Source organism: Camelus ferus, chromosome 9, assembly GCF_009834535.1.
Source record: "Camelus ferus isolate YT-003-E chromosome 9, BCGSAC_Cfer_1.0, whole genome shotgun sequence".
NCBI classification, from domain to species: domain Eukaryota; kingdom Metazoa; phylum Chordata; class Mammalia; order Artiodactyla; family Camelidae; genus Camelus; species Camelus ferus.
The window spans coordinates 48,035,452-48,057,270 of NC_045704.1; the positions used below are offsets into that span (position 1 = coordinate 48,035,452).

Below are 21,819 nucleotides of genomic sequence, written 5' to 3' on the forward strand. Positions count from 1 at the left end.
TTCCCCAAACTTGAATACTACCCATGAGAAATTGAGATCAAATTCATCCCTTATCTGTGGTCAAACTCATCCTTAGACCCCATGCAGCTGAATCAATAAGGGTCTAGTGAGAGCCTGCTATGTGCCTGGCACTAGGCTGACCCCAAACAAATGCCTTCCTGCTGTTGGGGTTGAGGGCTGCAAGCGATGTCTCCAAAGTAGAAAGGACGTTTAGCAGAACACAGTCCTCTACACTTGTCATGGGCTCTCAGCTCCTCAGATTCCCCGTGTTCCGTAGTTGAGTATACTGCCTCTCACATTACTGAATTCCAGTGCCAGCCGCCTGAATGCTTCAATAGGAGATGTTTGATTGCTCTCTAAGCCTCACTCAACACTAGGTCAGAGTTTTAGATGTTGCATAGCATGATTTTATACTATGCAGTCTTATGTAAGAATGCTGTTATAGTATTATCATGTATTTTCCAAAATTTTTTGGGTGGTGGTGAGGTTTGAGGTTAAAGATAAGATGCTACACACAAATGGAAATAAATTTAGACCAGAGCTGTCCAATAGAACTTTTGCAATGATGGAAATGATCTATATCTATGCTGTCTAATATAGTAGCCACTAACCACATGTGGCTACTGATCACTAGAAACATCGCTAGTGCAACTGAGGAACTGAATTTTTATTTAATTTTTATTAATTTAAATCTAAACAACTACCAGTGGCTCATATAGGATAGTGTATAGACTGTCCTTCAAGAGGATGGCTACTAGCTGTCTAGACCTCATCTGACGTAAAGACTTAAAATATAGGAAATTTAAAACTGTTGTAAAGTAGACTTAATATTGTGAGATTTCCACATGGCTAATCTCTTTCCTTGTCTTTGGATGGGGCGATTCTTTTGGAGATGGAAAAGCAAACAGCTCTGTACTCCAGCATCCGATAGAGATTAGAACTTAGGTTCCTAAGTTCCTAACTTTAGACAATGCAGGTAGAAGGCTGGAATTTCAAAAGACACATCAGAGATGGTTGAGTCTATCACTGTCTCTTCCCCTCACTGACCCTCTTCAATGTGTTTGCACTGTTACATACTGCCCTGACCTCATTTTCAATGTTGGGGAGATTGTACTCTTTCATAGTTTTGGCAGGTTTGTAGAGGCAAGAAGCATTTTCCTGGGAGATCTCAGGCTCTCAAGAGGGTCTAGAGTGGCTTGGATCTGGATATTAGAATAAATTCACTCCTCTAAATCCCGTATAAATTAACTTTAAAGACCCAGCTGGCAAAGGTAGCTACTCAGGTGTCTCAGGCAGTGGCGCAACCCTAGAGCTACTCAGCAGAATTGAGTGGCAGAATGCCCGTATGACACTGAGGGAACTTTGTGACGTGAGGACCATGTCAGAAGTGGGAGTGAGAACGAAAGGAAAGATGAAATGATGGCTATTTCTCAGATGTGAATAAAGTGAAATATTTAAAAAGTCAGGACTCAGAAGTCCACGGATTTCCAGACATATATAGACCTTCCTCCTATTCCTTCTAACCTAAGGACAGCACCCAGGTCAGGAGTGAATGGCAGAGATACTCAGCATGGCTGAAAAATCACGTGTCATGAAGCAAGAAGGCAAACAGTGCTGCTGCCCAGGGCAGGGTGTACTGTGTATTATCAGGCTGGCTGTGGAAGAGTCACCCAGGGTCACTTGATAAACATACAGAGTCCCAGCCTCCCCTGGGAGATTCCAGTTCCAGCAGATCTGAGGTCGGGCACAGCAAAACATATTTTTAACAGGTGATTCCGATACACAAGTAGATCTGGGGAATGCTGCAAAGACTGTGAGAAACAACTTTTCTTGTTAGGGGAGGGGATCAGGAAGAGCTGAATAGAACCAATCGTGCTATAACCAAGGTCCTGTGACCGAGGGGTGGTATTCAAAGAACTCTAGAACCTTGAGTGATGACTCTGGTATTATTACAACTTCTGCCTCACACAAGAAAGGGCTTAGCCCCTGGCTGTCTACTTTCTATTCTCCATTTAAATTCTTAAGAGGGCAATGTATTGATTAGTATTGATCAGTTAAGAGTTAGTCCATCCATCTGAACCAAACACTATCCTAGCAATTTTTTCTGTATGTGGGTTATAGATAATAACAATTATTTTTTAAAATCTATAAAGATGATTATGCTCTTAGTTAGGAACCCATACGAATGAGCATTTACTACTAAGTAATTAGAAAACATAAAAAGGTACACTCCAAACAGAATCTTATTTTGGAATTTTAGTGTTAACAGATTTTAGTATTAACAGATGGCAGCTTCACAGGTAAACATTGAGGGGAACTCAGACGTCCAAATCAGGCCCAGTCATGCCATGAACTTAAAAGCTTGCTGTTGCGCAGAGGTTTTGTTTCATATTTGTGGTAACTGGTAGCTGTGATGGCCAAGCTCACAGGTAAGCATCCAGCCCTGTTCCCCATTCCCTTTTGAATCCATAGGGAGCTCTGAGGGCTCAGAGTTCATATGTCTGTTGAATGTGCTGATGGGCCCTTTGGTGACAGACCCATTTCCCTGGTCTTTCCTGTCTCTGTCCTGTCCTGCTGGGCAAGATGTGAACCAAGAGGTCTATGGATTTACTCCAGTGATACTGTATGGTGCCACAGAGGACCCAGGCCACGAAGTCTCTGAGGTATACACAGATAAGAAGGTCAAGAAGAGAGGAAAGGCATTACTCCCATTTTGATGGTGGAATGTGCCACTCACATAAGTGAGTCCTGAGTCTCTTTTCTAGACATGAGCAAAGATTTCTCGAGTTGAACATGGGTGGGCACAACTCATACTCACGCATACACTGACACACACAATCAAGACTCAGAAGCAGCCTTCAGTTAATGTGACTGAAGCTGGTGCCAGGTGGAGACAGAACCTCCTCAACCCTCTCGGTAGATTTGCTGGTAGGGACTCCAAGTAGACAAAAGATCCAGTGATAGGTTTTTCTGCTCTTGCTCAGATGTGGCAAGGTGGTAGCCCAGCAAATTCATGGTATTCCCACAGACTTTCTGAAGTCGAGAAACCTTTTCGTAAGGCAGGGACCAGCGCCAGGCCTGAGAGACACTGAGGGCGTTCCTGGCATTTGTCTGGAAGGCGTGCCCCCCCATGCCCTTGCCTCGAGTGATGTTGTACACCCAGGTCTGGAGCTGGGGCAAGAATTTCAACCCCACATATTCATACATTCGGGCAGTCTGGGCCAGGGGGTCCCGGGCCAAGTCCTCATAGCGCATGAGCAGGTAGCGCTGCCTTAGGACTTTGGGCAAGGACTGCACAGCCTTGTAGATCTCCAGCTGGCTTTGGCAGATGACTTGCATTGCATAGTATGGTTGATCCTCCTTCTTGAGTTTCTGCCAGTCCTGCCCCATCACAATGTGGCTGTCAATCATGAGATCCTGCGTGGTGCGTTCTCGGGAACGGAATACCGCCCGGGGGTCCCGGACTAGATGTACAATGTGCAGATTAAGGGAAGGGTCTCTCAGCAGTGGGTAGAGCACCTGCAGGTTGAAGAAGCGCACCTCCTTGAGCACAACGTGGCTGTGGGAGTGGCAGGCCTTCTCTACCACCTCAAAGGGCTCTTGATTGCACAGGATCCTGCAGTCAGACTGGGATATGGTCTCATTTTGTGGCAAGACGTTGCAGGCAGGTGGGGAACACAGGGCACGGCTGCTGTACCACTGGAAGAGGCTGGACTGTTTTCGGGGCCCAGGTTTCATGTAGGCGTCAAAGACACTCATGTCACACAGAAAGACAGCCCATATCAGATCCCGCACTGCCATGTGCAGCCTTTGGGCAGTGCTTTGTGTGAAGGTCATCCAGACGTGCCAGGCAGGCTCCATCAGGTAGAAGACATCTGGGTGCTGTGCAAAAAGCTGCCCCACAAAAGAAGAGCCAGAGCGCCACGAAGACAGGACCAGCACGTGCATGTGTGTGGGGTTGGGTTCCTCCTTCGTATTCTGGGAGTTGAACTTATAGCTGTAGAGATGGATGAATAGGATAAAGATGGCCATCTGGGAAGACAGGAACAGCAGTAGCTTCAATTTTGGGGGTAGTATCATGCTGAAGTGGAAGACCTTCAAGGGACAAGCAGAGGGGGTAGGTAAGCCTGCTGTTTTGGTATCTGTCTTCCATCCCCTTTCTAGCCAAAGCCATCTTCTCCCTGACCCTCACCAAAGAGCAGTGTAGACTGTTGGAACTTTTTTGCAGCCAATTGCACAAATCCTTCTTCAGATCACTTCCTGTCCCTTCTAGTTAGTATGTCAATAAGTTCTGTTTATTTTAGGCTCTTTACTTCCTCCTGGTCTTTCTTGTGCATTGAGCTCTCAAATATGTGTGAATTCAGCCATATTTCATGAATATAGGGAAATAGTTCCAACCTGGCACCCTGGTGACATGCATGTCTTCACATAGGCCTTAGAGGCAAAGCTTAACCACAGCCTTATCCAACTTTGGGGTGAATGCCTTGTGATTCCTTTTGAAACTAAGGGAGGTACGCTGACTTGTGAGGAACTGCCTTGAGGCCATTGCCCAGCCACCCATCCCCATCCTGAGGGAGAGTGCCAAGGCCATTTTTCACTACCCTCCTTCAACTCAGTTAAATACAGAACTTTCAGTACCTTGAAGGATATGGCTGCAGGCTATAAAACTGCTTGGCTGTAGTTTGGAGTTTTTTCCTCAGTGGCAGAGCTAAGTGCCCGTGGAACCTATCATCCGGTCCCCTCTGCTTTGGTCTCATCCTTTGGGACATGAGGAGCTGAGCCACTGCTGACCTTGCATCTGTGTAGGTAATCAACTATCTGCATCTATTTGGATTGAATCATTGTCTCCTTAACAGCCAACTCTGTGTCATTGTCTCCTTGACAGCCGAACTAAGAGCTGCAGTAGTGATACTTGTGGCCTGTTGGCCACCGTGTTGCTGCTTGGGGGAATGCTTGACTACTTGACACAGCCTACTCAGGGCTGCTCAGTATGGTTGGACATGTTGTCTACTGCCCAGCCCTAGGGAATGCCTTCTTATCAAGGATTTGAGATGTTTATTATAAAAAACGTCTGGTAGGTGACAGTAAAACATCTTGGTCCAACAGAATAAGTATATGAGAATGGTTTTGCAGTTGTTAGATGTTAAATATCTAGAGAAAGGAATTACACTTTGTAATTTACAGTAAGGCTCAAACAGACTGGTGGCAAACCTGAACTTAACTTCCTTCACAATCAGGATTTGTTTTGTGTGAAAAGACCATGGTACCCAGTGCCATGCTAGAATATTATTCTGAGGGCGATCTTAACCCTCTTTAAGAGTTGAGATGACTCTGGGTTATTGTAGGTGACTTCCTGGCTTAAATAACTACCGAGAGATAAAATAGATAACCTCACATAATGTAAAATATCAGTAGTAGCAAGGTGCTAATTTGCATACCACTCTATACTCAAGAAATTACTCCTTCAAGCTTTAATAAAGACGAGAAAGTGTATTTCTCAATAGCAATTGGAGCTGGATTTAGAATATGCTCTTCTCCTAGTGATAAAGCTTATCACCAATTTTTAAAAAGGTTTTAATAGGTAACAGTCTCATGGTTCAAATTGTTTTTCAAAGTATCCTTATCATGGACATTAACTGCACAGACTCAGAATTTAAAAGAAGGCTTCCTAAGATTCCGAATGCAGGAAAGGAATAAGGGGAGTGCTTGCCGGCCTGTGGCCAGCCTGTCACACTTCTGGTCTTTCACATATTAAATGATAGGCAAGGGGAAATCCTGTAACAACAGTTATGTCTCTGGAGGAGGCCTATAGTCATAAATAAGAAAATTTCTAGCTACTTATAAACAGGGCTAATGACATAAACAGGGCTAATGACATACTTTTTAAAGGGGTCACAGTGTTTTTTGAGAGGAAAGAACAACTAAGAATTTTACCAGCTGCTGAATCACTAACCTCTTCTCCATTTACTAACAGCCAGTATTTATCCACTAGCTGATGCTTCAGCATCACTGTGCAGTGAGAAGCCTACTTCCAGCACCTGTCCTCTATCTGCCCATTTCCCAGCTTGCCCCCAAACAGCAACTGGGTTCATTCTTTAATGTGTCCTGTCAGTTGCTTTATGCATATACAAGAAAATTCAAATGTATGTGTATTCTTAATTTTTCTCCTTTTTATTACACAGAAGGCTGCAAGTTATCCATGCTGTGCGGTACCTTGCTTTGTTAACAATATGTCTTTGAGAGCTTTCCATGGCAGTACATCAAGCATTTCCTTATTCCTTTTCCCCACTACCTAGAATTTATTGTATAGATGTACCACAACTTATTTATAACCAGTTTCCCCACTGATGAGCTTCTGGGTTGTTTTCAGTCTTTTGCCATTTCAAAAACTTAAGTAATGACCTTTAGGTTCATACATCACTATACAAGTATGTAAGCTAACACCCCAGAAGTGCAATCACTGAGTCAAAGAGTGTAGGTATGTCTATCTTTGGTGTCTTGTTGTCCAGATAGCCTGTATACTGGTCATAAACCACTATCTACATCTAGAGCTCCAGGGATTCTAGGAAGCAGATATTAGAGGATAAATTGGACAGCCACAGATGTGACTCTTGGAGTTTATAGCCTGCTTCCTGAAGAGATAGAGCACACTAGGCCAGCTCATAGGTTCCCCATGGAAGTCCCCTGAACCTTCTGGGAAGTGTGTGATGACCTCAGCCAAATCTTGTGTGGCAGTGGCCCAGAAACCCCTCTCTTCCATTCGTTACAACAATGCACTTCCTCTATATGTGCCAAAAGGATCCAGTGAGGATCATCTCTCCTTGACGCCAAAAAACATTCTTGCTGTATGCTAGGAAAATGTCAGTAAATGGTAATCCCTGTCATGGTCCTGAAATTTAGAACAGGACCAGCTAAGATATGAGCCCAAGAGGAAATGATTAGAAACTATGCCATTTTTGATAAATGGCTCAAGAATTACCTCCCCCCAACCAAGGACTGAGGAAATGCCTAGCAAGAAATCTTCTCCCAAAGGCAATATGAGTATGAGGAAAAGTTTGGAACAAAGATAAGAAATAATGGAACAAAAGAAAGGAAAGGAAAGAACTTGACCTATGTAAAATTATACTGAAACTGTGGTAGAATTTTATATGCAGGGCCTATAATCAGCTGGGGAAAAAGCTAACATTTCCTAGGGATTAACAATGTAGACCTTTCACAGTTCCACCATCCCTCCCCTATCTGGCTTCGGGCCAACTCAGTGTCCTGAATGGGCTCGAGTGCTCTGAGCCCTCCTTGCCTGCCACTACCTCCTGGCCTCATGCGCATTCTCTCCCAGAGCTGGAGCCTAGCCTTCTAGCTTGTCCCCAGTCATCCTCAGGCTTTAGCTGACCACGGTTCTCAGGAATTCCTGTGGAAACCCTCTGACTTCTTTTCTTTTTCTTTCCATAAGCAATTTCCCCGGCTAGAAGGAAAGTATGATTTTGTAAAGTGAGTCCCATCTCTTGTCACTGGGATCTAGACACATCCTGGATCTAGCAACCCTTGATGGGGGTGATCAGAACAGCCAGGGAATACTTTAGAACGTGCCTCAGGGGAAAGCTCCCCTCTGCAGTGACTGGAGTCAGTGCTAGAGGTGGCTCTGTAAAGAAAAGAACACTCATGGCTTTTTATGGTAACCCCTTCTAATCTAACCACCACTCTTCCCACCAGTCCTGTACTAACCTCCTCTGTTAAATCCTTGGGGTTAGTAAACATTTATGAGAGGTCTGTGACTTAACTTTCATCTCAGAGTCCCAAGACCACCTTCCTGTGTGTTCTTTTCTGGCTGTTTGATTGCACGCTTGAACCCCGCCTGCCCTCCCTGTTATGAAATCCTGAATCTGCTCATCTCTAGTCTGGCCTTGATAATAAGTAGCCTCTCCCAACAGCCTGTCAGCTCTCCTTCTCACCCACTGCTGCCAAAACCTATCTTTTTAAAGCACAAGCCTATCACTCCCCTCCTTAAAATCCTTCAATAACTTTCTGACACATCCAGGAGTAAATCCCCAATTCTTGTGCCCAGGGCCCTCCATAATCTGATCTTTGATCTCCTGTCACTCCCCTCCCTTTCGGTTCCCTAGGACCCAGATTTTACGTTCGGTTCTTCCCCACTTTCCCTGTTATTGAGAAGCCCTGAGACATTAGCAAGATAACTGCTTTTTCCTCAAGATGCTGCCCACCTGTCAGCCGTCTCCCTGAAAGGTATCTCGCTTCCTCCAAAGATTTAGTTTTTTCCTAAACTTTACATTTACATCCGTCTCTCACGCTGTAGTAAACAGCGGTAGATCAATGTCTCTCCCACTGGGCTGCTGTAAAGGCTGTGTCTTAACTTGTGTACAGGCACATAAAATGTACAAGTGATTAGGTATCATTAAACACGTGTTGAATAAATGAATAAATAAAAAGTTAAGTATGGAAGGAGCCATAGTTATTACTAGAAATCAGATACCTGAATGAGATCCACGAAGAAACTGAAACTTGTCTTTTTCTAAAATGCACACAACTGTCTCTTTTCTTCTAGTATCAGTTTCTAAAATTCAGGTGATTTCATTGGGCATTGAGCATAAGAAGTGAAGTCTCAACTGCATGAACAAGAGATTAATAAAGTCAGAGGCATAGTTTGGAAGCAATATGACACAGTTAACCTCACTCCAAAAAAAATAGTTTCTATCCTAAGCATGTATTAATTAGAACTAGGGGAATAAACCATGAACATTATTTAAAAAAATACTTATTAGTAAGAAATAAAAGACCCATTGCAGGGCAGCAGTCTACTCACAATACTTCCCTTGCTCTAACCAGTTCAGTTAGAAAAAGAAGAAAAATAGAAGGAAAAAGCCCTCAGCACATGCCATCATTTCCACCCAAAAACCTAAATTAAAAACACATTGCCCTAATTATGGGTAAGTAGTATCATCTTAGCACACAAAGGACAGTCCATCATTGAAAGTCATGAGAACTTTAGGATCTTGAAAAACATCACCCAAGGGTAATACTGACATAGCACCTAAGTCAGGACCGTGAGGCACCAGGATGGGCGACCTCACCCAGCAGTCTGATTACAGAGGGCTGAATTATAAATGACCTCCAAGTCCATAATTTTTGTAGCCTTAAAAAAAAAAACAGGAATTCTGAGAAAAAAACCAAACAGACATCAATTTAAGAGCCCTGGATTCCAGCTGCTGACACATTCATAACTTAGATTTCCCAGTGAGATTGCCCCCAAAACCAGAATTGGAGATGGCAGAAGACGTTTATGCAGAGAGAGAGAACAGAGCTGGGTTGGGGAAACCTATATCCATACATACAGCTGCAGAACCTGGAAACCTGTGAGATAAGCCCCTGCGCAAAGGATTTCCACGTAACAACACGCTCTAACTAGACTGAAAGGTGTTCGCAATTGCTGTGTCCCTGGTAACAATGATAGTGCCTATCACCTAGTATAGGACTTAAGAAACATCTGTTGAGTGTATGACTGAATGAACAAACATTTGTAGAGCGTTTTTTTCACTGTTTGAGGGGTGACCTGCATAAGAAAGGCAGGACAAGATATTTTTATTTTGTACATATAAAAGTATCTCTCTTCCAGTTAGAAGTTCCAGACTTGTCCAGGGCCATACAAGACAGAATTCTCTTCTACCTCGGTTGACTTGCTGACCTCATAATTTAATCTGATTTTACATCTGAATGGCGCTCCACAACTTTGAAAGCCTTTTTTAGCCACAGTAATGACAGCAGTCTGATTAAATGTATAAAATAGTGATGATCAACACCTCCCATTTTCAGAATAAGTAAAATGAACTTTAATAAATTGACTCAATGATAGAAATAGCCCTGACTGATCAGACCCAGGTCTTTTGGGTCCCAAGTCTGAGAGTGTTAATTATCACACTAAATCTCACCTGAGCTAGAGAAAACCTGTAGTTCCATCACCTCTGGTCCCCACTCCCCAACACCTGAGCAGAGAAGCTACAGAGACTTGAAGTCCAAAGCCAGCATCCGAATGAAAAGATGCATCAAAGCGACCAGCTACAAAATACACATCAGAATAGCCCTACTCACACTCTAGGCTCTTTCTGACTCTTTTAGAGATGGAGCTGGGTGGGGATAGGGAGCTGCTGGCAGGCAGCTTGTGCTTTTGGGGGGAAATTGTCCAGGTTATTCTGATTCACCCTCCTCCACGACCTCCCACCCCCCAAGTCCCCAGTTTAGTTGCCCCAGGTTCTGTGATACTCTGCTCCAATAGCCAGGGGAAAATGGCCCTACTTTGGAGGTATACACAGAGAATATTCTCTCCTTACCTTGTTAGTGGCTTAGGCTTCCTCACTGCTCTAAAGGCTCGCTGCTAGCCAAGCTGTGCAGCTTCTCTCCTCTGACTCACCAACTCCCCTCTCAGCTTCCTCCTCCTGGCATCTTGCATAACCATCCGGACTCAGAGCAAATTCCAATGCCCTCTCCCTCCTGCGAAAAATGACCTACCTTCCAAGACAAGGTAAAGGAAGGACTCACTCCAAGGGAGCCTTGATATTAGCAGCTTTAACTCAGAGACTCAAGGGGTGGGGAGTCTTGGCTGGAATGGGCCCAATGGGCCGGGCCAGAAGAAGCAAATGAGGAAGGAAAGGAGGAATCATTGTCTCCCACAACTGGGAGGTGATCCTAGAATGTAGACTTCTTGCAGACAACTGAAAAAGTTAACACCCTTAGGGCAAAATGGAAACAGAAAAGAGACCCCAGAAGCAGATGAGGTTGATAGGGAAAGCAAGAGACAGTGAGAGCCGAAATGGTCAATATGTGAAACCTTACTCATCCCTGTTTCAAAAAGAGGAGAAAACCTGGAAGCTACTTCTGAATTGCACCTTCCTGCTCACCCCACTGGATTTAGGGAGATAGCATTTTAATTTTTTTTTTTTGGCCTCTGTGTCTTTTTAAAAAAATTATTTATATATTTATTTTATAATATCATATTTTAAAAATTGAAGTATAGTTGATGTACAATATTATATGTTATAGGTATACAATAGAGTAATTCACAATTTTTAAAGGTTATACTCCATTTATAGTTATTATAAAATCTTGGCTATATTCCCCATGTTGTACAATACATCCTTGCAGCTTATTTTATACCTGATGTTTTGTACCTCTTAATACTCCACCTCCATCTCACCCCTTCCCTTTCCCTCTTTCCACTGGTAATCACTACTTCCTTCTCTACATCTGTGAGTCTGTTTCTTTTTTTTATATTCACTGGTTTGTTGTATTGTTTTAGATTCCATATGTAAGTGATATCTTACAGTATTTGTTTTTCTCTGTCTGACTTATTTCACTTAGCATAATGCCCTCCAAGTCCATCCATGCTGTACACCAGAAACTAATACAACATTTTAAATCAACTGTACTTCAGTTAAAATGCAAACAGCCAACCAACCCATTTAAAATATGGGCAGGAGAAAATAACATACATTTTTCCAAAAGAGGAAATGCAAATAGCTGACAGGAACATGAAAAGTTGCTCAAAATCACTAATATCAGGGAAATGCAAATCAAAATCACACCTGTCAGAATGGCTGTCATCAAAAAGAACACAAATAACAAACATTGGCAAAGTGGAGAAAAGGGAACCCTTGTACACTGTTGTTGGGAATGTAAATTGGTGCAGCCACTATGGAAAACAATATGGAGGTTTCTCAAAAACCTAAAAATAGAACCACCATATGGCCCAGCAGTTCCACTCCTGGGCATATATCTGAGAAAAACAAAAACATTAATTAAAAAAGATACATACACCCTGCCACTATTAACAGCAACTTTATCTATCATTGCCAAGATATGGAAGCATCCTAAGTGCACATCAATACATGAATGGCTAAAGAAGATGTAGCATGGTATGTAATGGAATATAATTCACCCATAAAAAGGATATTTTGACATTTGTGGCCCTTCATCCACTTTTTTTTTTTCACTTCAAAAACCAGAATTTTATAACTGGCATAAACATTTCCACTGCATCAAAAACAGTAAAATACCTAGACATAAATTTAACCAAGGAGGTTACCTATACTCAAACTGTAAAACATTGATGAAGGAAATTGAAGATGATAGAAAGAAATGTAAAGATATATTGTGCTCTTGGATTGGAAGAATCAACATTATCAAACACGTGCTTAGCATGCATAGGGTCCTGGGTTCAATCCCCAGTACTTCCATTAAAATAAATAAATAAATAAACAAACCTAATTCCCCCCCCCAAAAAAACACACAAAAAAATGACATTTTTCAAAGAACTAAAACAAACAATTCCAAAATTTATATGGAACCATAAAAGGCCCTGAATTTTTGTTCTCATTTTTTGTGGTTTGATGACTAGAGGTTTCTTTAACATTTGTTGTAAAACTGGTTTGGTGGCGCTGAATTCTTTTAGCTTTTGTTTATCTGTGAAGCTTTTGATTTCTCCATCAAACCTGAATGAGAGCCTTGCTGTATAGAGTATTCTTGGTTGTAAGTTTTTCCCTTTCATCACTTTAGGTATATTGTGCCACTCTCTTCTGGCCTGTAGAGTTTCTGCTGAAAAATCAGCTGATAACCTTATGGGAGTTCCCTTGTATGTTATTTGTTGCTTTTCTCTTGCTAATTTTAATATTTTCTCCTTATCCTTAATTTTTGTCAGTTTGATTACTGTGTACCTTGGTGTGTTCTTCTTTGGGTTGATCGTATGTGGAACTATCTGTGCTTTGCTTTTGTGTCTTATTCAGTATCTTCATCCTTCTTGCAGAAGGTAATAACTAGATGTAGTACCTAGATGTAATAATTCATTGTATGGGAGGATATAGATGTATTGGTGTTTGGTTAGAGTACAGGAAAAGAAATTTCCTCCTCAAGAAAAAAAGAAACAAGTTATCATTAAGGAGTGTATCATTAAAGAGTATAGCTTTTTACTAGTTCTGTGTACTTGGGCAAATCACAACTACTCTGAGCTACTTTACATGATTGCTACAAGTATAAAACAGTAGATGAATTTTTTATTCAATTTAATCTCAAAAACCCCAGCCACCCAAGTTATTAAATTAATATAAATTAATTTTAATTAGTTAATTACAGTTAACTAATTCAATTTATTAAGTAAACTGAATAAATTTTTTTTTAAAACATGGCCCCCAATGTGTAGTAACCACCAACATTTTTCTCTGAAAGGGGCTGAGAGGTGGTGAGCATTCATAGGTCATTAGACTTCCTTCCAAAAAAATGTTAGTGATCAGACAGCTTGGGCAATAATTTTTTTGTGTCCTTTTTTTTAAAACCAGGATGTTTATAGGTACTTCTTAACAGTGAGTTTTAGTTACCATTTACAAAATATTCTTAAGAGAAAAACTATAAAATGTCCAAAAATAACTGAATAAAGAATGCTTTGGGAAGTTATAGGCTTGTCATAAAGGCCTGTTATCTAATCATAGATGCTGAGTTCAGTCATCCCTCCTTATACCTAGTTCTGCATCCAAGGTTTCAGCCAGCCTAGATCAAAAATAATTCAGAAAAAAAATTTTTTTTCCAGAAAGCTCCAAATACCAAAACTTGAATTTGACAGGGACCAGCAACTATTTACATAGCATTTACATTGTATTTATATTTACATAGTATTTACATTGTATTAGGTATTACAAGTAATCTAGAGATAATTTAAAGTATACAGGAGGATGTGTGTCGGGTTATATGCAAATACTACACCATTTTGTATAACAGACTTGAGCATGGTATCAGCAAGGGTCCTGGAGCCAAGTTAGGCTTCCCCACTGCTCTAAGTCTCGCTGCGGATACCGAGAGAGGAATGACTGTACAGGCAAGCGTACGTAGATCACTAAAGGGAAGTCTTCAAGGTCGTCAAAGGCCAAGTTATATAGAGTAACATACTGGAATTCCCAAGCCTTGGGTCCTTCATGAAAAAGAGCCCATATGGCTTCCAGGACACTCAGTTTAATTAAAAAACCATTTGATAAATGTTTACTCCCTTTCATAGAGGAGATCTAGAAAAGAAGTCATATGTAGTGTAGCTCAGGCACGAACTGACTTCTCTTTAATGGAAGGCAGAGAGCCTTTTACAGTGTATATTCTTGGATTATGTCAGATAATCAGACTCAGCCACTGGATTTGTCTCATTATGAATTATACTGTGTAACTGACACAGACCTCATTTTCCAAGGCCCTGAAAGAGAGAGAACAGGCAGAGAGTTGTATGAGTTCTGAGATAATCTGGAAAGTATCTTTGCTGGGTTCCATCAGCTGAACCCCTTAAGGCCTTATCGTTAGCACAATAACCAGACCTGTGGTGGTGCCTTGTATTGATTTCACTTATATGGTCCTCTCTGTCTCCTATTTCTCTTTGGCAGATAGAAGAGAAATTTCTCTCCCCCGGAGTGACTCCATTAAATAGATATAAATTGAGGAGAAAAACTGGGCAGTTGGTAGTTCTGTTTTCATTCTTATTATAAAAATTAATACTTGTTAATTATAAAAAAAATTTGAAATTTTGAAATCCCAGTCTGAAAAAAGTCTGTATAAAGAAGACAGTATAAATCTCTTTATATTTTGCTGCCCAGAGAATAGCACTGTTGTTCGTTTTTCCCATGCATGCAGAAAACTGTATAGTTGAGATAACAATGAAAATATAGTTTTGTACTTACTTTCCCTTTGTCTCTATTTTATTTTAAAACATTTTAAATTATGAAATTAAAATTAGGGTATAAAGATACAATTTAACAATTGAGGGCAGGGGTAGCTCAGTGGTAGAGTACATGCTTAGCATGCACGAGGTCCTGGGTTCAATTCCCCAGTACTTCCATTAAAATAAATAAATAAACCTAATTACCTCCCAAATTAAAAAAAAATTAAAATAAACAAATAAATAAACCTAATTACTTCCCCCCTCCCCCCAAAAAAGGAAAAAACAAGTGTGTGGTAGGGAGAAAGGGTATATGTGTCAGTGGCAGAGTGTGTGCTTAGCACGCACTAGGTGCTGGGTTCAATCCCTGGTACCTCCATTAAAGATAATAAACAAATCGATAAACTTAATTACTTCCCCCTCAAAAATTTTTTTAAAAACCCAATTAATATAAAGGAACTATCACTCACCACCTCTGCCAACCAAAAAACAGAACACTGCCAAAGCTGCCTCAGTATCCTTCCTGCTCATGTCCTTCTCCTACCCTCTTCTCTCGGAGGTGACCACTTTCATGGTACGCAAGTCCATGTTCTTCCTTATAGTTTATCACCTTAAGCAGTACTATTGACTTTTCCCCAGTTTGGCCTCCATATAAGTAGAATCATACCACATTTATTCTTTCGAGTTTTGCTTTTTAAATTTCATATTATCTTTTTAAGATTCATCATGCTGTTGCATACAGTTATGGGCTTTTTGTTTTTATTACTGTGTGTATTCCATGTGTATATATACCTATCACAATCTGTCCATGGTCTTGTTAATGGACATTTGATTTGTTTATAGTTTGGAGCTATGACTTAATATTCTTGACATGTTTAAACATGGCATACATCTATACAAGTGTCTTTAGGTGGATGCTGGGTCATGGGCGACAGGAGTTGGATCTGTTTTTTTTTTTTTTTCACTTCATGCTATATCATGAGCATTTAACCATAGCAACAAATATTTATGAAAGTATATTACTTTGAAAGGATTTATCATATGCCAGTATTCCAGTGCTCTATTGACAGGCATTTAGATTTGTTTCCAATTTTTTCTTATTGTATTTAACACTGTGATAAATATGGTGATCCTAATAATTAATGAAGCACCTTGCACAGTCCTCGATACAAGTAGCCGTCCCACCTCCGTCCTTACATGTAATACCACAGATCTTAGCCTCTTTAGTTTGTGATTCATAAATCAGTTGGAAAGAATTTTTGAAAAGGATGGCTGGAAGCAGTCAAGGAATAGGTACTTATAGTAATTAATCAAAAGCCCCAGGTATCCAAAATAGAGGACATTCCCATTAAGGAATTATGGAGCATGAATAATATGAGGAAAGATTATAGCTACTGCTTGTTCAGTTGTTCAGAGCTTGCTATAATACAGGTACTGCACTTCACACTTATTTGGGTTATTCAGTTTTTGCCATGGCCTTAGGAGGTAAATTTCATATTTCCCAGATGATAGAATAGAGCCTTGGAGAAGCTAAATAATGTACCCACAGTTAAAATGATTTATAGTGGCAAAGTCTAGATTCAACTCCAGGTGTGAGTTCAAAGCCCAGCCTTACTCATCAGGTAATGTTATCTCCCTGCATTACTGTGGATCACTTCTTTAAGGCAACACTGTCCAATAGAACTGTCTGTTATGAGGAAATGTTATGTATGGCCACTACCGCACGTGGATATTGACTAACCACTTGTGTAGTTAAGGTTTTACAGATCCAGTCTCTTTCTTTTTGAGTCTCAGAAAATCAGATGAAGATAAAGACCATCTCTCTAGAAAAGGCACATTTGCTCATCATACAAACACAAATCATATCTGATTTCAAGGGGTCCCAAGTTAAGAATCCCTGCAAAATGCTGTGTGCACTTTAGGTGCTTCTCAAAGTGTGATTTTTTGGAGACAGTTGTCTCCAGGGACCACTGTTCAGCAGAGCTTTGAGCTCTGTCCCTTGTCCTTGGATCTTTACAGTCTGGGGAACAATGTGAATGGTGAAGGTACCTCGGGTCAGCCATTGAGCCAGAGCCTGATTTTTTCATAGGTCAAGAAGGATCTGTCTGCTGGTTACACTACCCTCTGCTGCTATCTTCACCCAGACCATTGCTCCTTGGGTACTAGGATTGGAGTTTCTTCACTGCCATACTTGGCTTCGTGTCTTTCCTGTGTCCTCAGTGACCCTAAAAGAACAGTGAGGCTTTCCTTGCGTTCCTTTTCATGTGGTGGCTCAGCGTTCCTCATTTCACTCAGTATGTATCTGCCTGCAATGTGGATGTCAAGGCCTGACACTTGAGTGATGTTACACTCTCCATTGGTCACCAGCCCTATGTGGCTTACCAAAGCCTGTTGTCAGGCCTGACTAGGGTAATGGCTAAGCAACTGGATTTGAAGAATGAATTTTGGAGGACTAGAGCTTTCTGTTTGGGCTAAGCATCCATAGGTTGTAGCAGTTGGACCTTAGCATCTTAGGAGCCAAGACCTTCTGAAGAAGTACTCCAGGAAGGGAATCTTGGTTGCTGTAAATCCAGTTATCAAATGGACAGCTTCCCTCAATAGAAACTATTTCCTTGAGCTGGGCTCTGGGGGAGGACATATGAGTAGGGATCCCCTGGCAAGGATGGCGCTTCTTTCTGTGTTACAAGTATCTATTTCAACAGTGGGAAAACAGGCTTGATTAAGGTGGGTCAGGACGAGGTGAAAGGTAAACATGGTTTTAAGTTTCTTGTTGCTTCTTGCTTTCTTTCTTGAGTCTCTTTAACAGGTCAGAATGGGTGAGAAAATGGAACACAGAGCCAGGAATTCCTTGTAAAGCCCAAACTTGTAAGTCCTTGGTGTTTCAGGAGGACATTGTTAGACAATGGATACCTTATCTGGAATCAGGCCAGGATATAATCTGAGAATTCTATCTCCAGGCTTTCAGAAATCCCAGAGACTGCTGCAGGTGATCCACAATGGCCCAGTCAAGGAGTCTCTGGGGAGAATAAAAGGGTGTCTTCAGGTGGGCTGTACCCCATGGTATCCCATTGATCACCAAGGCCTGTCTATTCTACTCCTTAAAAAACTGTCAGATTTGATCCCTTTCTCTTTATTTGTTCCACAGCCATTGTCTTTGCTCAGGCTTTCAAATTTTCTTGCTTGAATTTCTGCCGACAACCCCTCAACCATTCCCTCTACCTCCAATCCTAACTGCTCCAACCCTGCAGCTGGACTGATCTTTCCCTGTACGGATCGGATCTGACCCCTGTCACTTCTGATGGAAACACTGCAATCGCGCTCAGTATAGACAAGATGAGAACTCCTTGGCATGCCATTAAATATTTTTTTAAAGAGCTGTTGTCTCTCTACTCTCCATCATAATCTCCTTCACGCAGTAAATTCCAAAAATACTTGTTGGGTGTCTGTTACATTCCAGGCAATTCTGTAGGGCTCTGAAAACAGCAGTGAACAAAGCAAGACAAAATTCTCTGTCTGTGGAGCTTTCATTCTGTTGAGTAGGGGACAAGCACATAAATAAAACGTGTAGTGTATTAGATTGTGATAAGTGCTATGGAGAAAAATAAGAAGAGATTGTGACCAGGGCAGGGTTGTTCCAATTTTTAATAGAAGGGTCAGGGAAAGTAACAATTTGGTGAAGACCTGAAGGAGATCAGGGGGAAAAAAAGGAAATACCTGAGGAATGACCATTCTAGGCAAAAGGAGTGGGCAGATGCCGAAGTGCTAATCCAGGAATCATTAAGAAGAGCAGTGTTACTCATCAAGTAAGTAAGGACGGGGGGAGAGTTTAAAAGGGGAGATTGAGAGGTAACAAAGGCAGGAGGGGACAAATTGTGTAGAAATGCATTTGTCCTCATTAGTGGGAATTTGACTCTCACTTAAGGTGAAATGGGAAAGTACTGGAGGGTATAAGTTTAGGATTGACTTACATTCTAAAAGGATCATTTAGGATACAGTGAGGGTATTAAAACATAAGCGGATCAGGGGCAGAAACTGGGAGGTCAGCTAGGAGGCTAGGCAAGAGACCAGTGTCTCGGATCAGGATAGTAGCAGTGGAGGTAGTGGATTCTAATATATCTATTAATTCTCTAAGCTCTGGTCAGCATTAGCAGCCTAAGAAAATTCAGAGGTAGCTTCCATCATGCCTTCCATGTCTTCTATCTTCAAGCCCTACTCATCCTGTGCTTGTGAGAGTGGAAGGGCAATGTTACCCAATTATAGAGATGCTGGATGGAGAATGGAATGGGAGGGATCTGTAATGAAATCTTAATTTGAAAATTGTGTAAGAAAAAAATTATAAAATGTCTATTAAAACATATTTAAAAGGTGGAGTCAAATAATTCACTGATGGATTAGATGTGGGAATGAGAGTAAGAGAGGAGTCAAGGCTGTCTCAAGGATATGGTTGCCATTTTCAAAACAGGGAAGAAATAGGTTCTGGAGTGGAAACCAGGAATTTGATTTTGGATGTGTTAAGTTCAAGATGCCTACTGGACAACCAAGTGGGAATGTTGAGCAGGCAAATGAATATAGATATATAGTTCAAAGGAGAGGTTCAGGCTGGAAATATACATTTGAGAATCATCAGCATAGAGATGGGATATAGAGTCACGAGGCTGGATGAGAGCACTCAAGAAGAGTGAGAAGATGGAAAGCATGGCAAACGAAACCAAGGAGTCACCAGCAAGATGAGAGGAAAACAAGGTGGAAGCCAAGAGAAGAAAATGCCCTGGGGAGAAAATAGTAATCAGTTGTGTTTAAAGCTTCCGAAAGATTAGGAAGGATAGATATTGACCATCAGATATAGCAACATGGACGCCATTAATGACCTTGACAAGAGGACACTCTTTAGAGTCATAAGCATGAAATTTGATGGGAGGAAAGGAATTGGAACTCTCATTGTCTAAAGGGGAGAAGAAATAGGACAGTAGTTGGAAAGAGAAGTGAGGTCAAGAGACAGGTTGTTGTTTTTGTTTTTGTTTTTTGTTTTTGAGATGGGAGAAATAACAGCTTGTTTATTTGCTGATGGAAATGACCCGGGAGAGAGAGGAGAATGGTTCGAATGATGGAATCCGGTGTACACAAGTAGGGGGTTGGCCCAAGTTAGGAGCCCACACAGTTCTTCACTGTTAAGAGGCGGGAAAGCAGAGTAAATGAGCAGGGATGCAGGGAGGTGGGAACCTTGTGGACTTTCTCTTCTTATTTTTTTTTTCCTGAACCAGGAGACAAGGTTGTCATCTTAGGGTAAGGAATCAGTTATGGAAAGTTTGAAAAGAGAGGGGAAAGTATGGAATGGCCCTCTGTGAGGACGGATTAATGACTGTGCTAAGATAATGTAAGTTGAATTGATGAGTATGAAGGCCTTCTGTGGTGTGTGGTCGTAAACTTAAAGTGAGAGCATTTAGCATAGGCATGTGAGTTTTCCAGCCATGTTCAGTTGCTGCACTTGTGCAGGCATAGGTGGAGAGTTAGATTTAATTAAGGTTTGTGTTCTGTCAGAAAAATACAATGAAGTGAGAGAGGGGAAAGGGAACCAAGGCTGTATTGAAGGAGTAATTATAATAACAGACCATGGACTCTGAGCTGGATAAGAGGTGAAACAAGGACACAAAGGGAATGACCGAGCTAAAGTGGATGACCAGCTTTTTGGAGGAGAGGAGATCAAGGATTTTAGAAATTAGTGTTTTCAAAGGACCATCTACAAAGTTACTGAGATCCTGTAGGAGCCAGGTTGGAGAGTGACAGTGGTCCTATGACTGCAATGAGGGTAGCACAGTCTGATTAATCATCCGAATCCAGGCTAGGCAGTTTTGGGAAGGAGGGAAGCAGAACGGTCTGGAAGCAGCAATAAGGACAAGGAGGACACTGATTCAATTGCAGCGTGTGGAAGAAAAACAGCCACCACCTGAGAGGGCTGCAGAGGAAGCACTGCCGTCAGAGGAGACACAGATTTCCTTTAGAGCAAGGAGAAGGAAAAATGCAGAGACTTTGAGAAAAGAGGGATTTTTCTGATCCAAGCAACCAATTCCTGGGGGGTTCAGGAGTTGGAGAGGGTAGGAAATGGGATCAGAAAATAGGTTGTACACGGCCATTTGGGACGAAATGTAAGAGCTAAGGAGTGACCTAAGATCCTGGGCTTCTTGTGTGACTGGCATAAACCGGGATAAAGGGACTAATGATAACATATAATGATGGTCTCCAAGCAGGTAGTGGTGGCCAAACTGTGAATACTGAGGAAAGGGAGGTGTGAAAGATCTGCCAGGAGAGTCCGAGGTGCCCCCACTTTACTCTTGGCAATGATGATGTGGAGACCAGGGGAGGGATGTTATCTTATCGAGAGCACCTGAAACTCTAGAAATTTAGAATCATCATCCTGGAGATAAACAGTGTCACCACTTCTGCAAATGATGCAAAGCATCTGGAGTCCACTTGACTGAAGGAATGGGAGCTTTGATTGAGGGAAGAAAGGGAAGTAATGGTAGAGTGTGAAACACTGAAGTGCAGTGTAGTTCTTCAGGGGTTATTACAGGAGTTCCTGGTACTGACCCATATGACGAGAAGTCTGGGCATAGTCAGTTGAGGCTGTTACAGTGGCTCAATGTTGCTGCTAAGTGCCATCTTTCTACAGACCTTCAACCTAAGACTTATTGCCTCATGGTCATAAGAAGGCTGCTGTACATCTAGAACTCACATCTAAATTCCCAATGGGAAAGGGGGAAAAATTTAACAGGTAAAGGGTATATGCATCCTGTGAGGCAAAAATGTGAAAGTACTTACAATTGCTCATACATGTTGCTCAGTTTAAAGCATCTTTCCTCCTTTATTCCCCAGCTAATTTCTATCTTCTCTTTCAAAATTCAACTCAAGTCAGCATCACCTTCTTAGAGAAGCCATTCGTGTCTCCCTAGGCTGAATTAGATACCCCTGGTGTGTGTGTTCAGAGACTGTGATAGATTGCAGTGATGATCCCAATTATCCCATCTCTGTATCCATGCCCTGTACTGTGTAACTGTGATTCTGGTCTCAGCAATGCAGCTTGCTTTGGCCAATGGGAGAGGCTTAAAAATCATTTGTGTATCCGGGTACGCTCT

At 41.6% G+C, this 21,819-nt stretch overlaps 1 protein-coding gene across 3 annotated transcripts; it reads right to left on the bottom strand.

Moving 5' to 3' along the window:
- Positions 1–1,051: 1,051 nt before the first annotated feature.
- LOC116665799 (carbohydrate sulfotransferase 4-like) lies at positions 1,052–10,615 on the bottom strand. 3 transcript variants are annotated; one of them, XM_032486681.1, is made up of 3 exons: positions 10,519–10,615; positions 8,489–8,621; positions 1,052–4,095 (listed from the first exon to the last, which is right to left on the bottom strand). In XM_032486681.1, exon 3 carries the CDS (start codon positions 4,078–4,080, stop codon positions 2,905–2,907), a length of 1,176 nt encoding a protein of 391 aa, XP_032342572.1. In that variant the 5' UTR covers positions 4,081–4,095; positions 8,489–8,621; positions 10,519–10,615; the 3' UTR covers positions 1,052–2,904. The 3 variants fall into 3 exon arrangements, with proteins under 3 accessions (XP_032342572.1, XP_032342571.1, XP_032342573.1); XM_032486680.1 differs by lacking the exon at positions 10,519–10,615 and adding an exon at positions 10,341–10,512; XM_032486682.1 differs by lacking the exons at positions 8,489–8,621; positions 10,519–10,615 and adding an exon at positions 10,341–10,512.
- Positions 10,616–21,819: the final 11,204 nt, after the last annotated feature.